This window comes from Myodes glareolus, chromosome 21 (genome assembly GCF_982192425.1).
Source record: "Myodes glareolus chromosome 21, mMyoGla1.1, whole genome shotgun sequence".
Lineage (NCBI taxonomy): Eukaryota > Metazoa > Chordata > Mammalia > Rodentia > Cricetidae > Myodes > Myodes glareolus.
This window is the reverse complement of record NC_142046.1, coordinates 41889441-41908980: the sequence shown is the minus strand read 5'-3', so window position 1 is coordinate 41908980 and position 19540 is coordinate 41889441. Positions and strand designations below refer to the sequence as shown.

The following is a 19540-nucleotide window of genomic DNA, read 5'->3' as shown; positions in this document are numbered from 1 at the left end:
GTATTTTCTTTCTTTGTTTCTTTCTTTTAAGAGAGACTTTTAAACACATACAATGCAACTGAACATTTAAATAGGGATTACATAAACATATTTGTATATATGTTTCTATGTGGATTTGTTACTGTTTAGCAGTACAGAAATTTTTCAGTAACCCGTGTGAATAGGAAAATAGTCATTGTACTATTTAATGTCCCAATAATATTAAATCCTGAAAGGTGCTGACTGTCTGTAGTCTGAGCTTTCAAAAACTAGGTTTTATGGAACTCCAATGTAGGTAGAGCACCCACAGCTAGGACAGCCATCTGGACACTGTCCTGTGCATCTTTATGGTATCATTCTGTGTTTATCTAGAGTTTAATCCATCCTTGTATGTTACATGTCTAGAGGAGTATTACTAACATGTGTTAACATATTGGACTTCGCTCCAGCCAGTCTTTTGTCCACCACAGTTCTTTCTATGAGCATAGTTTGTGGATCGTGAGAAGCCTGGTGGTGTCTTTATATAACTTGAACTACAGCTATAAAAGCAGAACATCAAACCAAAACCCCTCCCTAAAAATTGTGTTCTTTTGTGCCAAATCGCAAATGCCAGACTGATGCTTGTTCTTAAGTAGTGAGTTTAGCACAGGGGAATCTGCAGACACTGGCACCTGTCAGTTTGTTTGCTCAACAATATCCCCTTATTTTACCTAAGATTCTCTATTAAGTTGAAATTAATTTTGAAAGCATTAAGCTGAACTGCAATGTGAATAGTGTCAAGTGGGAACTATTTTGTGATTCAGATAGCAAGTAAAACTGATCCTTTTAAGAGAAGTTTGCAGAACCATCGTCTTCATAGACTTGATTCAAATAGCTTATAAGATGCTAATTTTAACATTTGCTCTTAGTCTTGGGAAATTGCTTCCTTGAATTCTTAGTTGCAAATACCAGTTCTGAACTACTCCCTTTAGGTGCAAGCTGCAAGTGATTGGTTGTGACTTAGTTATAATATCCAAGTGCTTCTTTACTTCCCAGAATCAGATAGTAATTCAGAATCAGATACAGAAGGCTCAGAAGACGACGATGAGAAAGACCAGGAGGAATCAGATAGTGACACTGAAGGAGAGAAAACTGCCACGAACCTGAACCAGACAAGCTCCTCTGCCAAAAGCCCTCCCATCAATCTCACAGCTCACTCCACACCTCACAGCCTCCACACAGGAGGCGCCCCAGGCTCCGCTCCTGCTGCCCTGTGCTCTGAGTCCCAGTCTCCTGCTTTTCTTGGCACTTCTTCTTCCACACTCACTTCAAGTCCACACTCTGGTACCTACAGTTTATTTTTATCGATGTAAAGTCAGGCTGCAGCAAGGATTGCTAGTTACACAGTTTTCAGGAGATGATCTCGTTGTAATCAAGTGTTGCACCTAGGTTTTATTAGATTGCCTAAGTAAGAGACATGTATTTTAAAAAGATTTAATCTACTGCCTGATACTTTAATTTTTCCTCCTGTGGTTTTTTAATTGATGATCCCTCTTGATTTTGAATCCTTTTTGGTTTTGTTTCTGTTTTTTTTTTTTTTTTTTTTTTTTTTTTGGAATGAGTAGCATTCTTAGTCCGTATCATACTATTTTTTAATAAGTGTCTAGACATTTTCATTTTAAAAGATTCTCCATTTAACAATCCAAAGCTACTCTGTTCTCATTCAATAACTACGAAAATATTTGTTTATATAGTACAATATTTGGTTATTGTTTTAATTTACTTTCATTGGCACTTTCTAAATTTTTATTTTAATAAGCATGTTGTCTGACTAATTTTATATTTATGTGTAGTTGTCTTAAAAAATATTCATGTAAGCCCAGTCCTCTTCTGTGCAGTTGTGATTAACTAAAGGCCTGGTACTATTTTGGGCCTTGGATATACATATGCACACAGAAATTGAATTCTCTTTCAATATTTGAGTCAACCGTTAGAATTTGTAGCTATCTAAAAAGCCCTAGACTTTCAAAGAAGAGAATGACTTGGTTTCTGAGCCCTGTCAGCTGTTTCCTTCCTGATTGTCACTTCTACTCATGACAGGAGCAAAGCTGTGCACTGTTCTGTTCAGGAGAAAGCCTACTGTCTGTCATTAGGTCACAGAAGTGAAACACTTCTGTCTTATGTAGTATGCTTTGTTTAAAAAAATTTAGAAATAATGCAGTTTTCATAAATATACTAATAGTCTGTCATGTAATCATTTTCAAAGAAAAATTTCTGAACTATAAGGTAACACTCATATACATTTCAATATTTCATGTCCTGTTGGCTTTTCTTTAAGGTACATCCAAGAGAAGAAGAGTGACCGATGAACGCGAGCTCCGTGTGCCTCTGGAATACGGGTATGCCACACAAGACCCTCCTCCATTAGTTCATGCATGTTTCATATGTGCTTGGTATCCTATTCTCTCCTCTGTACAAAATTATTGATTAGAACAGAAGAGCTGTAACAAGGGGAAAATGTTGATTCAGTAGAAAACTGAAAGTACACCTAAGTTCACATGAAGGGAAGGAAGGTGTTACAGTGTTTGGTGGCTCATGTTACTGGAATGAACCAACAGCCAGTCACATGTCAAGGAGCTGGAGCAATACTATCAAAAGGTTTTGCCAAGACAGAAGTAAAGGACAGTGGAAGATGTCGTGGGTAAAGGCCAGAGTACTCAAGGAGAGATTGGTTTTCTGATTCAGTTCAGACTGGATTTCACGGCCCCAGCACACAGGCATTTGTGTGCTCCTCACACGTGGAGCTTTCTGCTATTGCAAGAAATAACCATGTGCATTGATGAGTTACTCAAACGTGTAAGCCCTCAATGTAATTCCATGTGTGTTTTCTGTAAAACTTAATAGTTTAATGTTTCCAAGTATTTAATTTTCTAGATGAACCAGTTAGCTAAAAATCTAAATCATTTTAGTCATAAGTATATTCGGATTATATGATTACATGTTTATTTTTTATTTGTTAATCTTTTCTGAAGAGCATATGTATTTTTCCAACTTTTTAAAAGTTTTCTTAATAAAATCAAGTGTCCTGTAATGCTCACTTCTGTTATATGTAGCTGGCAGAGAGAGACAAGAGTAAGAAACTTTGGTGGGCGCCTTCAAGGAGAAGTGGCATATTACGCTCCATGCGGAAAGAAGCTTAGGCAGTACCCTGAAGTGATAAAGGTAAATATTTTTCTCCATGTCCTATACATTTGGTTTTGATAAAGCATTTTAATGTAGAGGGAAAATGCACTTCTTTCTCAGATGAGGCTCGTTGGTTCAAAACATTCTCTTGTATGCTTCTTAGGTGCCTAACCTACATTGCTCACCTAAATATAGCTTCTTTATGAAATGTGCAAGACATTTATGTCTTGAAAGCTAACTGCACATCAAAGATGGATTGTAATTATTAAAACCTGAAGTGGAAAAACGTGATTTTTATTTCACTGTCTCAGCAAAAATGGACTAGTTACTATCTCAAACGGCAACTTCAGCTTCAGTGCAAAACTGACTGAGTGGCGTCTATGAAGCCTCTAAGTAGACCATAGGATCTACCTTTTAAAGTAGTCTTTGAACCAGAAGGGAGTACTGTAACCTAAATGAGGTAGTCTCACTGATTCTAGCTGGTTACCTTTGTTAGCTCACTCATGTGTTTACACACACAGTACTGAGGATCACTCCTAAGACCTTCGCGCACTGTTCCAGCAGCAGAGGTCTTTATGTAAGAGATAGATGCTTTTCATATTTAGATCAGCTCTTACTGGCTTATTAATTGTATCAACAGTTTTGTACTTTAATATGTATGAAAATATCTACATTGTTCGTGTGAAGTTTACCCCAATTAGGTAAAACAGTTTTAGAAAAAAACAGTTTATAGTTCAAAGAGTTTGGAACATCATGTGAGCATCACGTAGCTTGGGGACAGGGTCTTGTCATCTGACCACAGCACATTGTGTTTGTTTACATGTGTTTTTAATTTGAGAAGTAGAGGTCTTTAGCATTAGGTGAGTGGAAATTCTAGTGTTTTGCATGAATTGGGCTTTTAATTAATATCACCACAGTTGCCTTTTTACTTGTGAATTAAATATGTATTACCTTACACTCCCTCCCCAAAACAACTTCCTAAGAAGGTCTCCTTTCTTTGATATTTCATTGGAAATCATCCTTTGACCCATACATTTATCTGTAAATACTTATTAGATTTCTGTTATCTTGACCATTGAAAGCATTTCTAGTTTAGGGAGTGATGAAATGGAGATTCTTGGTCCCCATGCACAGTCTTGTCATTCCAAACAATAGAATAATGTCCATTTTCCTTCAATTTCCTCATTGCTATATAAAGACAGGAGTTACAACATTGTTGCCTTATGAGATTATGGCCAAGTTAAAATGAGATAACATGCAAGAAAATGTTTCAAATAGGTTCAAATGATTGAGCTTCTTCCTCTTTGGACCAATTATATGGCACAGAAATGTTTTGGTTTTTCTTCTTTTTTTTTTTTCTTCTGAAATTAACAATTTCTTTGTGAAGTGGCACAAATTTCAAAAACTGTCTTTTTCACTGTTAATTTTACAATACCAAAAATCTGAGTTTTTTTTTAATTTCTACATAGAAATATAGGGTTTTCATTTATTTTTTTAAGTTAATTTTTTTAAAATTTCAACTCAGTTTGTTACCAGACTTTTATTTATTTATTTATTTTTGAATTGTAGTGAGCCTTGGTGTTTTAGATAAACCCCTAACATACTAGTTCAGTGTTTTAAATAAAATCTTTACACACTGATTCAGATTTTTAGTGACAAAGATTTTAGAAGGCAAAAATTATTCGAAATTCTTATTTTAAATCTTTGGTCCATGTTTCAGTCTTTATAACAGAATCATCTTTATTTTTTTTAATTCATTAGACTTTTGTTCTGAGGGGAAAGTTAATTGCTATTCAATACATGAAGTATTTTTGTATGTATCAATAATAATTAGACTTAATCTATAAAGCCTCATTACACAGAGCAGAGTGTTCTTTGACATTCATTCACTTTTTATTTAACACAGTCAGTGTTCTTGCAAATGCAGTGTCTTGTTATAATCACTTCCAGTTAGGAACTTAGATGAGTTCTTAGAGCTGCAACGTGTCGAGCAACTAACATTTCAGAATGCACAGTCACGATAACATGAGCGCTGATACCACTTAGTTCAGAAAAATTAGTAATTCACTTCAATTCAAGGTACTTTTAGAGAGCTATGCTTAAAAGTACCAAAGAAAATGTTTTACTTAAAGTATTAGAAATATTCATGCTCCCAAAATTCTTATAGGTACAAAGTCATATATATTTTCGTATATATCATTTATATGTTTAAGCATACTATTAATTAAAAATTTATATAATTATGTAAGAATTTTCTGTGAAAATTAACAGGGTATTCTTTTATTAGAGTAACTGACATAGAAGAATTTTTTCCTTTTAGTGTTGAAAACAAACAAACAACAATCTTTGTCTGAAGTTGTCTGTACCACTTCTTAGGCTTGACCTAGTCTGCCCATCTGGCCTTACACTTCAGACATGGAGTTCCTTGTTGACTTGATGTTTATATAGTTGTAAACTTTCACAAAGGACTTGACCTTTAACCTTTTGGTGATTTTCTTCTTGTCCACGGTGGTCACGTTTTGGGATTGTTGTTAATTTCATCCACTATGGCATATCATGGGGAAGGTCTGAGGTGCGATCACCATGATGGAGGCTTTGCACTGGAGGAGCATCCAGCCAGGACAACCACACTTTCCCATGTTTCCCCAACTTTCCCAATTCAACTGTAGCCAGGCAAGCACAAAACAGAAAGGACATTTGATTAGCTAAATTTCTGCAGGTTATAAAATACCATTTGGCACTAATATATTATGTTTTCTCTGTGTATAAAATATTTCTAACTTTATACAAATTGTGTAAAAGTTTGATGTCTAAGCATGTATTAAAAACAAAACTTCATACAGCAAAAGGAACCCAGCTTGTATGCTGTTGCATGTCTGCTATACCAGCAGTGTTAAAAAGGAAGGAAGATTGCCAAGTTGAGACCATCCTGGTCTGCATGTTGGGCCTGTGTTTTAAAATATAACAAGAAAAATCCAAAAAGGAGAAGAAAACATTAGTATATCAAACTTGATAATGGCTTTAATTGGTCATGGTAGAGTAGATTGTTTCATTGTTCTATTTTGTGTTTTTTCTATGTTCTAAAATTTCCTTGAATCAAGCTCTGTAAGTGTTACAGCTCTGGCGGGGAAGGTGTCCTGACTTGTTGGGAAGTTAGACTGTACCTGGTGCTGCAGTAGCTCTGGAAGATGGGTCCTGACTTAGCTGAAGCTGGATGCAGTGGGGATGGTCTCCTTCCAGGATGTAGTGATCCTGTTCCTCTCTTAGGAGAACCTTTACTGCTGAGCTCTCTCTGTCCCCTAAGGAAACATCCTAGCAGAGGTACCCGCTTCTTCTGTTGTGGCCCAAGGTGTTTCTTTTTCTTCTTCAGTTTGCCAAAGAGGAATCCCTTGCAGAAATGTAGCAATCACCCCCCTTCTGGGGCGAAAAGTTAGTTTTATGCTCAGCTCTTCTAAGGGAACAGCCAAAGATGAGTTTTACCCAAAACTCTTTTAAGAAAGAGATTTATTTTGGAAGGAAGAGTCCAGGAGAGGTACTACCCCTGGCTGTGTGGAAAAGGACAGCTTGTACCTGAATTGGCAGGGAACCGTATGTAGGGCTTCTTAGAGTTGGTTCTGGTATCAGGGACAAATTGTGTTTCTTTTATTGGCCTTTTTTAGCCTTTGGCTCTAGTTTTGGGGCCAGGGCATATTTCTTTCACTGTCTCTGGTTCCCCGGCCAAAGTGTATGTTTCTTAGGTTCTTGGTTCAGGGCTAAAATGTTTATTCACTGGCTTTGGGTTCATGCTCAGGGATTGGTTGGTTTCTTTGAGTGACCCATTTGCCCTACAAGTGCATAATGTGGAAGACTTGTTTTGTTTTGTTTTTTAAAATGATACCTCTCTACTTTTTAATGCAATGAAACTAAGAAATTTTTATTTTTCAAATGCAGGAAAATTGAACATAAAGATTTCAGGTACTCTGTATATAATACATGTATTAGCTGTTTAAAAGGGAAAAATGCTTTTTTATACAAATGTATTGTCATTTTTAACTCAAATTGATAGCTTTACTTGGGAATATAGTTTCTACATCACATCTTTATTCTTCCTTTTATGATATGCTAGGGGAGCATCAATTCTTCATTCTAAGTTTACTTAAAACAGAAAAATAATAAAAATATTCGAAAAATCTTATCAGATAGATAAAATTTAGGAGGTAATTTCTGCCCGAAGGTAATGTTTGAAGTGATAAAAACAACATTTTCTAAAAATTATCCACTTTTATTCAGTGTTTAGTAGCTTATGATAGTAATTATGTATGTATTTGGTGATTGCAAACATTGGTTGAAATTAGTGTTTGTGTATATTACAAGATGGAAAGTGAGAACCATTTCACGGGTGTCAAAGTTTAGGTGAAGAAAAACAGTGTAATGGTTATCTTTAACAACTAAAGCAGACACCCTTAGTTCAAGAACAGAGGCTCTAGGAGGCAGGAGGCCAACCAAACCTGTCTTCATGAAGAGTTTTGGTAGTTTGAATTCACAGACACGGTGAGAGCTTTGTAGGATCAGCGGATGGTCAGCATTGCTGCTAGCTTGATTTCAAATGCTCTCATAATTTCCATAAAAACCCTCATCTGGCAGTTCTCTGCAGGCCATGCTCTGTCGGCTGCCTGTCTCCAACCCGATTTCTGCCCCATGGCCTCTGCAGCTCTGTGGAAAGGATACCAATAGATTTGTCTTTTCAGAATTCTGTTCCATTGCATCATAAAAAACTTGTTGATCCTAATGTTTGTCATCATTTTTATTTTATTTCACTGTTTTGGTTACCAACGTAATAGATAATATGTCTGTGCTGTCTTGATTTTGGTAAGTTTGAGAGAACTGTTTCTTTTATCCACATTGGCCATAGGAACACAGGAAGGCGCCCCAATGAGTAGTCATTGATGACCAAGGTTGTTTTGAATTATCTGATAAGCCTTATGTGACTTCTAATGGGGAAACTATTTAATTAACTTTTAAAAATCATTTTGTATTCTTCGCCAAGTAAGTTCAAGAAGATTCCCAAAGAGGAGGAGAAAGAAAGGAAAGATAGACACACCATTCAAAAACTTTCCTAGATTTTTTTTTGAAGGATTCTGTTTAGTGGCATTATGCCATAAGAAAAGTAAAATGTTTCTTTCATAAAATAACCTTTTTTAAGTCACATTGTAAATATTTATGACAATAATGTTCCTAAATTATTCCCAAAGACATTTTTTTGCTCACAAAGGAAATTTGTGAACATGCCTGTTACTGTAGAAATGAAACTGAACGTCTAAATTTGAACTAAAACTAATATGAATGTAGACCCCCAGATAGCACATTACTGTAGGAGTTACAAAGAACTGTGTTACTTGGCAAATTTCCTGTCCATATGTTGCTGTCCAGCTAAAATGGAAGGACTTTTCTGGTGAGTAATAAATGGAGCAATCATAATAATTTGACAACATGTGGTCTCTGCACGTTTGTAGTGCTGGTGATTATTTTAAATTAGGTAAAGAACCAAAGGTTGGGAGTCAACAACCAGAGTTCTACGCCAGCTCTGCTGTTAACTGCCACACCTGTGCATCCTAGCTTTGGCACATATGGACTCTGGGAACATGAACGGTCAGCACGGACAGGGAAGGGGCCTGGAAGTTCATGTCTTTCATTTACCAGGTAGGATTTAGTGGCTAAGTGATCCCTGTACCACCAGACAACCTGTAAGCCCAAGAGTGGAGCTACTGAAGGTCTGTGAGTCCCTGCTTTTTGTCAAAACAGAAGTTGCTTAGTTCTCTAAAGATGTGATCTTAGAGATCACCTATTTGATCAGTTGGACAGCATAATCAACATTGTGGAGATAATTGTATCAAACCACACCTTTCTCCACTGTGTTTCATGAGTGACACTCCTGTTCCCAGAGAAAGTTATTCTTGGTCTTTTATGTTTTGAATACTACTGAAAATAGTGTGTGGCACTAATGAGCTGAGTAACCAAAGAGACTGACTGCCCAGTGCTCTCGTGTGAAGTACAGCCAGCACTCTGTGCTGCTCTGGAGGTAGAAGGCAATGCGAAGTAGATTCAGGCCTAGGAAAACCAACAGAACCCCACTTTTCTTCATGTTAATTTTAACATTTTTATTAAGTTGTAGGATGTTCAAATATTTGTAAAAGTGTTTGATACATATGCTTTGCTCATGGCATATGATTTAAAGACTTCTAATCTTTGTAAGTCAGCATCCTGTGTCACTTGGGAACAGTAAGACTTATTTAATTTTCTCACCTGGGATGGACCTGCGCATCACCAGGTCTTTCATATCTCTGCTCTTCTGAGTTAGAGATATGGCTCACCTGTGCAAAGTACTTAACTGAGCTCAGGTCCCAGCCACAGATGACTCATGGTCCAGAAGATCCATACAACTTGGTTTACCCAAGTTCCAAGGGATCCAGCACCTTCTTCTGCCTCAGAGCACGAGGCATGTATACAGTTCACTTACATAGGGACAGGCAAAACATTTATGAACATGAAATAAAAATAAGTAAAAAAAATTTTTTAATGATTTTTATGTCTTTTATGTATGACATTCCGAAACTTATTTCATGTGAGCTCTTATGAGATAGTAAGATGCAAATCACACTATCGAAGGACGTTGGCTTTAGTTTTGTTGTTGTTGTTTTAATCGCAACTTCATTTTTAGACTGTTAACTTTACTAGAAAATATTTCGTGAAAATTTGTTTGGTAAATAATCTAAGACTAAGAGATCTAAAATTGTTACAACAAATGCATTAATCTACTTCAACGTCAACCCGTTATTTTACTTCCAAGAGACAGGGATGTTAGAGAAAGATCCCATCACAAGTTCTAGGCCAAAGCAAGACTACATAGTAAGACCCTGTCTTAAATTTAAAAGAAAAAGAAAAGAGAAGAGAAGAAAAGAAGTATCCCTTATTCATTTCAAAGTGCTGGCCTTTCAAGTGGTAACTTGAAAAATCGGCCATTAGAGGAATGGGATTGTAGCTCCCAGCACCAGCACCCTCATGACACTAACACTGAGAAAAGTGATCCACTTAGGTTTAGGTTGCTCAGCCGCCTGCCTATACACATCACTATTATTAGCTCACTGTCCAAGCTCGGTCGAGACGGAAGAGCGCATCCCTGACTGTGTAAGTGTGGTGATTCCTGCGCAGTTTTCTGGTTGACTTCAGGCTATCCAGGTAGTCTTCAGCTTGCTTTCTTTCTCCTGTAAGACTTAAGCTTTCGCCGTTCTCTCTCTCTGGTTCTAGTCCCCTTCCCAGTTCTAGGGTCTCATAATGTGTGTATGACTCACTGAGACAGTTTCCTGCCCTGACTGCTAAACCTTTCAGTTCATCACTCTTGGTAATGTGGCCCCAAGTCACCCACGCTGGAGTAGTCTGAGCCTGAGGTTCATCGGTACAAACACTGTTGCTTCGGAGCTGGGGATGAAGGAGCAGCTGCTGCTCTTGCAGGTACCCGTGGTGGCCACAACCACTTGTCATTGAGTCCCAGGGATCCAGGGCTCTTTCTGGACTCTGCAGATGTCATATGTGGTGCACATGCACACATTCAGACAAAAACTTGTGCGTACACATTAAAAAATTTTTTTTTAAGCTGCAAACAGTTGTATGCTGCTGTGTGGGCGCTGGGAACTGAATCCGTGCTCTTACCTGGAGAGATGACTTAGTGGGGGCAGGAACTGAGGAACCCAGGTCATGGTGGTTGAAGGGAACAGGTTCCATGAAGTTGTTTCTGATTAGCCCACACAGACATATTTATAAGTAATAAAAATTTAAAAGTTTAAAAATTCTTTATCTTTTCTTTAAGAAAAGCAATTCTAGGTCACCTGTTCCAAATAACACATAGAGACTCTCACTTTTAAAAAAGTAATATATTGTAATGTTACAGTATAGTTTCACTTATCTCATATTTCCGTTTTTATGTTCAGGTTTCTTAAATAAAATGTAAAAGAATATAAATTAGTAACCCTTCAAAAAGAACTATAATATAATAAACATAATCTTTGACCATCTTCATAATGCTTCTTTTTATATGTGTCTTTTAAATCTTAGTCATGGAACATTATTTCTAGGAAACATTTTTTTTTTGTGTGTGTTAAACCTTAATAAAAAGTAAACTGCCAGACATGGAGGCAGGGGCAGGCAGACCTCTGTGAGTTCAAGGGTAGTCTGGTCTACATAACAAGTTTCAGAACAGCCAGGGCTAACCTAGCGAAATCTTGTCTCAAAAAAACAAAAAGAAAAAAAAATTTTCTCCTAATGCTGGGGAACCCAAGCCAGGTTTTCAAATTTACTTTTTATCATATAATTTCTGACTCAGAAGAGTTTGTCATGTGATTATGAATTATGTCTAGTTAGAGCCAGACCATATGTCTCTACCTGCAAATAATTTGGCTACTCAAGGAATTAAAGCTGTAGTCTAAGCCTGAGATTTCCTAAGCTATTCTATTTCTATTCTTGTTTTCTGAAATCAAAGAGTTAGATGACATTACGTCTCACCCAATATATGCAGTCCCTTATACAAGTACTCGTTATCTAAATGACATGGGCACAAATGTAGATTATAAAGTCACTACTGTCTGGTAAGTTTCTAGCACCAAGATACTCTGCTGACAGCAGGAAATTTTCCTATGTGAATATAGAAGTACTAAAAGTCACATTTAATAAGAACAGGTAGACCCTCAATCGTGGCATGAAGCATGATGCAGATCTGTTTACATACTTCTGTGTGCCCTTGTCACTCAGTCACAAATGTCACTTGTTTTTTTAATCAGCATGTGTGATATGTGCTGATTTGGTGTCTAAATCATAACAAAAAGAGGGAAAAACTAACAAAAGTTTGCTTGACAGTGAGCACAGTGTACTCCACCCTCTCTGTGCTGACAGTTTTCTCCTGAAGTCATGTGTGACCTGAAATGTACTCAGTGCAACTGTTGATTCTATTGACTGAATCTTTAGAGAAAGCAATTTTTGTTTCAAAATCAATATAAAAGTTATCTTAGCATACAAATCACTGACAAGCTAGTATTAGATTTTTACTGTTGGCAAGCAGATGTGGAATACATGAACTAATTTTTTTTCCAAGACAGGGTTTCCCAGTAGCTATGGAGCCAGTCCGAAATTCGCTCTGTAGACCAGGCTGGCCTTGAACTCACAAAGATCCACTTGCGTCTTCCTCACAAGTGCTGGGATTAAAAGCATATGCCACCACCACTGCTCGGCATGCAGTAATTTTTTAATCACAAGTTTGGCTTGATTTAGTCCTAAAAGTTGTGATTAGTCACTCATTAGCTTATATATACTTATATATCAAAAACTATAAGAACATCTTAACCTAAAAGTGTGGCAGTTCTTTTCAAGTTGATCATAGTTTTCTTCCTTGCCTTCTCGGTACCTCTAAAACCCACTGCCGGATGAGTTAGAAATGTTATGAAGATCAAATTGTGTGAATTCAGAGTGCCTGGGCACAATAGGGTTTCTACTGTGGGTTCCTCACTACCTTCTGTCCTTTAGCAAACAGATTTGTAATTCACAGCTTTCATTATAGGATTCACAAGGCTGCTTTTTTTCTTGTGCTTTCAAATGTCAGTGTTTGTTACAATTTTCAGTTGTTAATTTTCTCAGTAGTTTTTTTTTTTTTTAGATCAATTGCCAAGTAAGGCTGATGAGTTCAGATTGGTACACCTTTAAAAGTCTATTTAATTTTCCTGTATTGTTGGCTAAGCTTGTCATAATTTATTTGTTGAAGAGGCCAAATCATTTCTTGATTTCCCTCTGACTGGGTTTTGCATGTATTTTAAAGAGATGCATCTTGTCCAGTCTTGCCTTTAAAAGTTATGGTGATTAAAACTTGAATTTGGATCAAGTCCAGGATTGCCTGGGGGTAGGAATAAGATTAGAGGTGATGTGAGCCTCCATTAGAAGGCTGGTGTTGGTCTGCTTGTCTCATTTCTGATGAAATACAACCCATTCACAGGCAACTCTACTTCATTAGCTACAATATTCATTTAAGAAAGAGATTTATCTGGTATCTGGGTGACCTAATGTTTTTGGTGAACTCTCAACACTTCTAGGGTTGTTCCCACACAGCTGGTTGTCACACTTGTATTTGGCAGTGATGATTATGTTAGGTCTCTCTGTGTGCGTATAGACACAGACACAGAACTGTCTATGTACTTAATGAAGGAAGAAATAATTTGACAAGAATATTAAAGATTTACCATAGAAAAATTACTAAATTTAGTTTTTAAAAGTTAAATTTTATACCAGCTTTATAAATTAAAAAAACTCTGGTTTTAACTAGAGTTTTCTGTTTTGTTGACCCCTTATTTTTAATGTATTTGTGACATTTCTGTCTGCAATTAATTAACAGGGAATGCAGTGGTGTCTTTTGAAAGAAGAGGATGTCATTCCTCGCATCAGGGCAATGGAAGGCCGAAGAGGAAGACCACCCAATCCAGATAGACCAAGAGCAAGAGAGGAGTCGAGGATGAAACGCCGGAAGGGTCGCCCTCCCAACGTCGGCAGTGCAGAGTTTCTAGATAGCACGGATGCAAAATTGTTAAGGAAACTGCAGGCTCAAGGTGAGAAGCACCTGTCACTAGCAATCGCACAAAAACCCAACAGTCGTCCTTCTTATACTTTTGACTTGGAAGTGATTGACGCTGCTCTTAAATAAGGAGTTTTTGAATCTGTAACCATTTCTCCATAGTTGTGCTACAGTTAAAGTGGTTTGCACAGAATTGGAGCAGCGAGCCCTTGACATGTGCCCTAAAGGTTTCCCAACCTGGGATTTTCCTCGTGACAACTCCCAGTTCTTTGAAGTGTTCAGCTGGAGAACTTCATTTACTGGTACTAACCCAAGTGCTTTAGTGTGCAGTCTCCTGTAGTCTGGGTATGCAATTCCAGGATGCTGAAATGGTCGGTGTATTTTAGAAGGCATGACAAGGGCACCAGAAAGCAGATTTATTAAGTTCACAGTACTCATATTGACTCAGAATTACACATAAAGTACCTTGGAGCTGTTCCTTATTACACAGGAAGACTAAGACAAAGCAGTTGTTCTGCTCTGGAGTCTGAGCTGCTGTGTGCAGCAGGGAAACCTCTCTCGGTTGTCTTGAGCGTTCGTCTTGTGTAAATATCTTGAACTTAAAGCATATTTGTTCAGATAACTGATGGCTTAAATTTTTATTCATTAAAGTTATGGTTAAAAGGCTATCAGAGTTTTATGTCATTTCAAGAATGTTTTATCTAGAATATAATACCTAGAGACAATAATCCAAAATGTGTTTCTGCTCATTATAGATTAATTATAATCATAGGAAAAAACTCAAGGAAGAAAATCCTTGAAAAGAAAGCTCTTACTCTCCATCATCAGTGGAGTCTTAACAAGTTTCTGTTACTCTCTCTAGAAATGTGTACACATATCCACATTCAAGCTTCACCTACACATGTGCTTGTTAATTTCTAAAACAGGTTCCCGTGTATACCTTATTCAGTTTAAACGTTGTCAGCTCGATCTTGGTCATCTTTCTGCAAATAGGAGCCAGCCCTCCAGTGGCTCAGCAGTCAGCGTTGCCATGGGTTTCTTTACCGTTCTCATTAGAACGTCACTCTTTTAATGAAGCTTTACCATCACAAACAATAATAATAAACATATGTTAAACATTTATATGTATTTATTTCACATAGATCATACCAGTTGTTCATTTTTAGGTGAATCAGCAGTCAGATACTGTTTCTAAAATGGTTGTTCCAGTTCATATTTCATCCAGTTGCATTTACGTAACTACTGACTAGCATCTAACAGTATAGCTTTAGTCTTTCTCTGCCTTAACACAGTCTATTTTTTGTTATTTTCTTTATCTTAATATTTACATCTTCCTAATAATTTAGTCAAGAGTAAAAGCAAAACAGTAAATATATTAAGAGCAGATGAATTTTAAAAATTAGTTTAATGTTGTTTTTATGCTTTGGGGGGGTATTTGTTTTTTGTTTTTTCAAGACAGGACTTTTTGGGTAGCCCTGGCTGTCCTGGAACTAGCTCTGTAGACCAGGCTAGGCCTCAGTCTCACAGAGATCTGCCTGGCCCTGCCCTGCCTCCTGAGTGCTGGGATAAGAGGTGTGTACCACCACGTCTGACTTTAATTTAAAGTTTTTAAAATTGCATTTTCAGTATTGTTTTCCAGTGTGCGTGCATGCATCTGTGTGTATGGGTACATATAAGACAGCACATGTGTGGGGGTCAGATAAGAGCTTGCTTGAGTCAGTCCTTTTCTTCCACCACGTAGGACCTGAGTTCAGTTCCCCGCAACCACATGGTGACTCACAGCCATCTGTAATGAGAGCTAGCGCCCTCTTCTGGTGTGCATACTTGCATGCAAGCAAAACACTGTATTACATAATAAACAAACAAATAAATGAATATTTAATATTTAAGATGAATGAATGGATAAATAAATAAATTTGAAATGTTAGCTCTGTTGGAGCAAAGAAACTAATTGTCTTTTTTTTATCCAGAATTTTATTCTTCTAGATTTCAAATTGATTTTAGTTCATGACATCTTTGTCTTTGGTTGTAATGGACTTCATTCACTCAGTCCTTATTGTTTGCGTGCGTAATCACTTAGCGTTTTCTTTTTACATTTATTAATTTATTAAGAATAGGATACATTTGTGTCACCACACATTGTGGAGGTCACAGGACAAATTGCAGGTATTGGTTCTTTCCTTTCACCATGTTCTTTCTTGGGATCAAATTCAGGTCGCCAGCTTGGTGGTAACCGTCCTTATGCACTGAGCATCCTTGCCACAGCATTCAATATTTAACAATAAATGGTTGCTATATTTGATCCGGCAAGATAACTCAATGGGTAAAGTTACTTCCTGCCCAGGCCTTGTGATCTGAGTTTTGTCCCTGGGACCCCCCGCCCCCCACATCAAGGTGGGAGGTGTAAAATGGTTCCACCAACTTGTCCTCTGACCTCTACATACCTGCCATGGCTCATGCACTCACGTCCACTTGCACACAATAATATATAAGTAAATAATAGTTTTACATTTACAAGTGTATGGATTTTGTTGTGTGCTCCTTTTGTAGAGATTAAGCAGCAGCGAATAGTTTAAAATCTGACACTGTTCTGATATAATAGTGGCTCCAAGTGCATGTAAATAAAGCGTGTGTTAATTGACTGACACTAACACCTCAAGTTGTGTACAGCAGAAAATAGCAGCTGACACTGGGTGTCACAGAGCTAGAGGTGTGGGAAGACAGTGCTTTCCCCAGGGACTCTAAGAAGGCGTGCTGGCAGCTGCCTGGCACCTTCAGATTCAGTCATACTGCAAAGAAAGGACGTGTGTCTAAAAGGTCACACTAATTCTATGTGCTATGAGTTTATTTGAGACTTAATACTTATTTTTGAATTTAAGGCAGACATTTAAAAAATTAGCATCTACTTTTTGGGCAAATTATTTGTTTTCATTATGACATTTTCAGGATTTCCGAAATCCATGCTTCTATTAGAGAAAGAATTTAGCTTAAGTAACTTTTTCAGAAACTGTTTTCTAAATCACATTGACTTTTCTACTTAAGACAGTTTAACCTTTAAATCAGAGTTTAGCAAAAACAAAAAAACCCACATTTAATTCTTAAATATTGAAAATCTGTTTTTTCTTTATTATTATGATTGTCTTCTCTCATACTGTTAGCAGAGGTCGCTTTCTTTGCATAATTTAGAGATGTTTATTTCTAAGGTGTTTACTATGTAAGAGATCTTTCCATAACTCAGAAAGTGTTCGTAGTACCTGTGATATCCAATAGTGAGCATTATTGGAAGGTCACGATGTATTTCGGCATCAGCTTTTTTAATCTTCCAGTAACATCTATAGTTTGCTACATCAAATTAGACTCTTTCATACCCACTTTCCTTTCAGAATTGCTATGTAGAAAATTCGTGGTCATCATTTCATAGACGACATGGCTAACTTCCAATGCTGCTTCGAGGGTTTTCCTCATAGTGAGATGTAAACGGGCAGATCAGACAGATGTGAGCTTCTGCTTTCGCTGCGGTATACTTCTGTGCGCCTTCAACATTTATATGCTGTGTGTAATATTATTTGTTATAAAATAGCTGTAAAAATTAAATAAAATCATGTAAATTTTTGCTTTGCCCACATTCAATGAAAGGTAGAAATACATAATCATTGTCAGTTAATATAGCTTATATAACATCTTTATCAGCTACATAATTTAGAACTGTTGTTCTGTGTTGTAAAGTAGTACTTTCTAAAATATTTTTCAGGTATTATTATGCTCCCTCCCTTTCAGAGTTCATAGCATGCAGATTGCACTTGCCATTGAGGAGAATAATGACATTGTATGGTTTCTTTTTCCATATGCCCATGTCTACACTAACAACCAACTACTAGATCTCAGTGACTCAGGGCACTAAGAGCGAATCACTTTTCCAGATGAAATCAGTGAGAGCAGCTTCATCGGTCTTGGCTGGGATTGTTCATTTATGTGGGCTCAGTTGTCTCCATGTATTCAATATCCCGCAGCCAATCTAAAGCATGTCCTTGATTGGTGGGCAAAGCATGGCTTTGGGGCAATAGAGAACATGTCTTCTTGAACGCCCTCTCGTTTCAGCTAACATCCTTTTGACCATGGCTGAATTCAGAATCTAGGGGCAGAGTTTATTCCATCTCTTGATGAGAGGGACTCTTTTCGCCCCAGATCCTTATGTCTGTCCTTTAAAGTTACAAGACCTTCATTCATTGAAATGTTTTTAATAATATTCGTGTATGTGCATAATGATGTGTGTATGAATGAAATGCATATGTGCCATGTTGCACATGTGGAGGTCAGAGATGAACTTTGAAGATGAGTTTGTTTTCTCCTGCAGCAGGGGTTCTGGGAGTGAGACTCGGTGGGCGGACTCACACAGCCATGGGCTTGTTAAGCTGTCTGTCTGCTCGGTAGTTTCTACTTTTTATTTTAAGAGTTTTAGTTCTGCTGTGTAAATGAAAATATCACTAGATTCAAGGATTTAATCACTAGCACAGCTAACTGAAATACAAGTTTGGCTAGAGGTCTCAGCCTTTACAAGTATGTGAAAGTATGTGTGTTTGTGTGTGTGTGTCTGTGTGTGTGTGTGTGATTTTGTATATGTGTGTGTTAAGATTGAAGCTAACTGATATTCTTACATCTCAGCAGCTACTTAACTCAAAGGAAACTTTTCTTGTGATGCGAAAGGATGCCTATATGAGCTCTGGGATGGGGATCACATTTATATAATTATTCTTTTCTTCATAATTTATTAAAAGTTTGGCAGTTCTTTTCTAACTTTTGGGGGCTTTAAAATTCATGATCGCTTTGTCCCAACTGTTCCATTGCTGGGGCTACCACAGTCTCCTAATCTGGCCCTTTCTAGGGTGGGAATGAGTATGTCATTCTCTACCAAACTGCTTTCCTGCCTGGTCTGTATCTCCCCTTAGGCATCATTCGTGGTGACACAGCACCAGTTCCACAGTTATTCTTTGAGTTTATCAGGTATATAATGTCGTTAATTATACCCTGTGAAATTTGTATTTTTCAGAAATAGCCAGACAAGCAGCACAAATTAAGCTTCTGAGAAAACTTCAAAAGCAAGAACAGGCACGGGTTGCCAAAGAAGCCAAAAAACAACAGGGTAGGAGACTTACATGCGTTGAAAGGTGGGATCTGGGGATTCCTGGTCTGCCTTCCCATCCTGTGTTTCTGTGATGGCAGACGTGCTTTGGTTTCTCTTAACAGCAATAATGGCTGCCGAAGAGAAGCGGAAGCAGAAAGAACAGATGAAGATTCTGAAGCAGCAGGTGTGTCCCATGTGCTGCAGCGGACTTCTAGTCCGCCTTCCCGTGATCTGCGTCTGTGCGGACACGGTTCCCACCTAATTGCTGCACAGCCACTGTTATGTGGGAATGCCTCTGTCTGTTTAGAAAGTTGCCATCCTAAAAATTTTTTTACTCCTTTTATTTTTAATATTTCAAGAGATATTTATTATTTTATATGAATGAGTGTTTACCTCCATGTATGTATTTGTACTACATCTATGCCTGGTACCCATGGAGGCCAGAAGAAAGCATTGAATCCTCCAGAGCTGTTGTTACAGATGGTTAAGAACTACCATGTGTCTTAACAAACCAAAGTCTTCTGCAAAAGCTACCAGTATTAAGTATTCACTGTGGAGTCATCTTTGCAGACGTGACTTTCTTCCTTTCTCTCTCTCTCTCTCTCTCTCTCTCTCTCTCTTTCTTTGTTTTTAATGTGGGTTCTGATATTGGAACTCAGGTTCTTGTATTTTTAAGATAAACACTATTAAAC

General features: G+C 37.4%; 1 protein-coding gene across 13 annotated transcripts in view; it reads left to right on the top strand.

Annotated features, from left to right (window-relative positions):
* Positions 1–19540, top strand: part of Baz2b (bromodomain adjacent to zinc finger domain 2B) — a 214043-nt gene that overhangs the window by 151658 nt on the left and 42845 nt on the right. For 12 of the 13 annotated variants that reach the window (XM_087899994.1, XM_087899990.1, XM_087899989.1 and 9 more), the window contains 6 exons: positions 1015–1306; positions 2301–2357; positions 3072–3180; positions 13550–13760; positions 18774–18866; positions 18971–19032. In XM_087899994.1, coding sequence (XP_087756120.1) covers positions 1015–1306; positions 2301–2357; positions 3072–3180; positions 13550–13760; positions 18774–18866; positions 18971–19032 — 824 coding nt within the window. Of the gene's footprint in view, positions 1–1014; positions 1307–2296; positions 2358–3071; positions 3181–13549; positions 13761–18773; positions 18867–18970; positions 19033–19540 lie in introns of all 13 variants that reach the window. The other variant, XM_048426208.3, reaches the window with a different exon arrangement.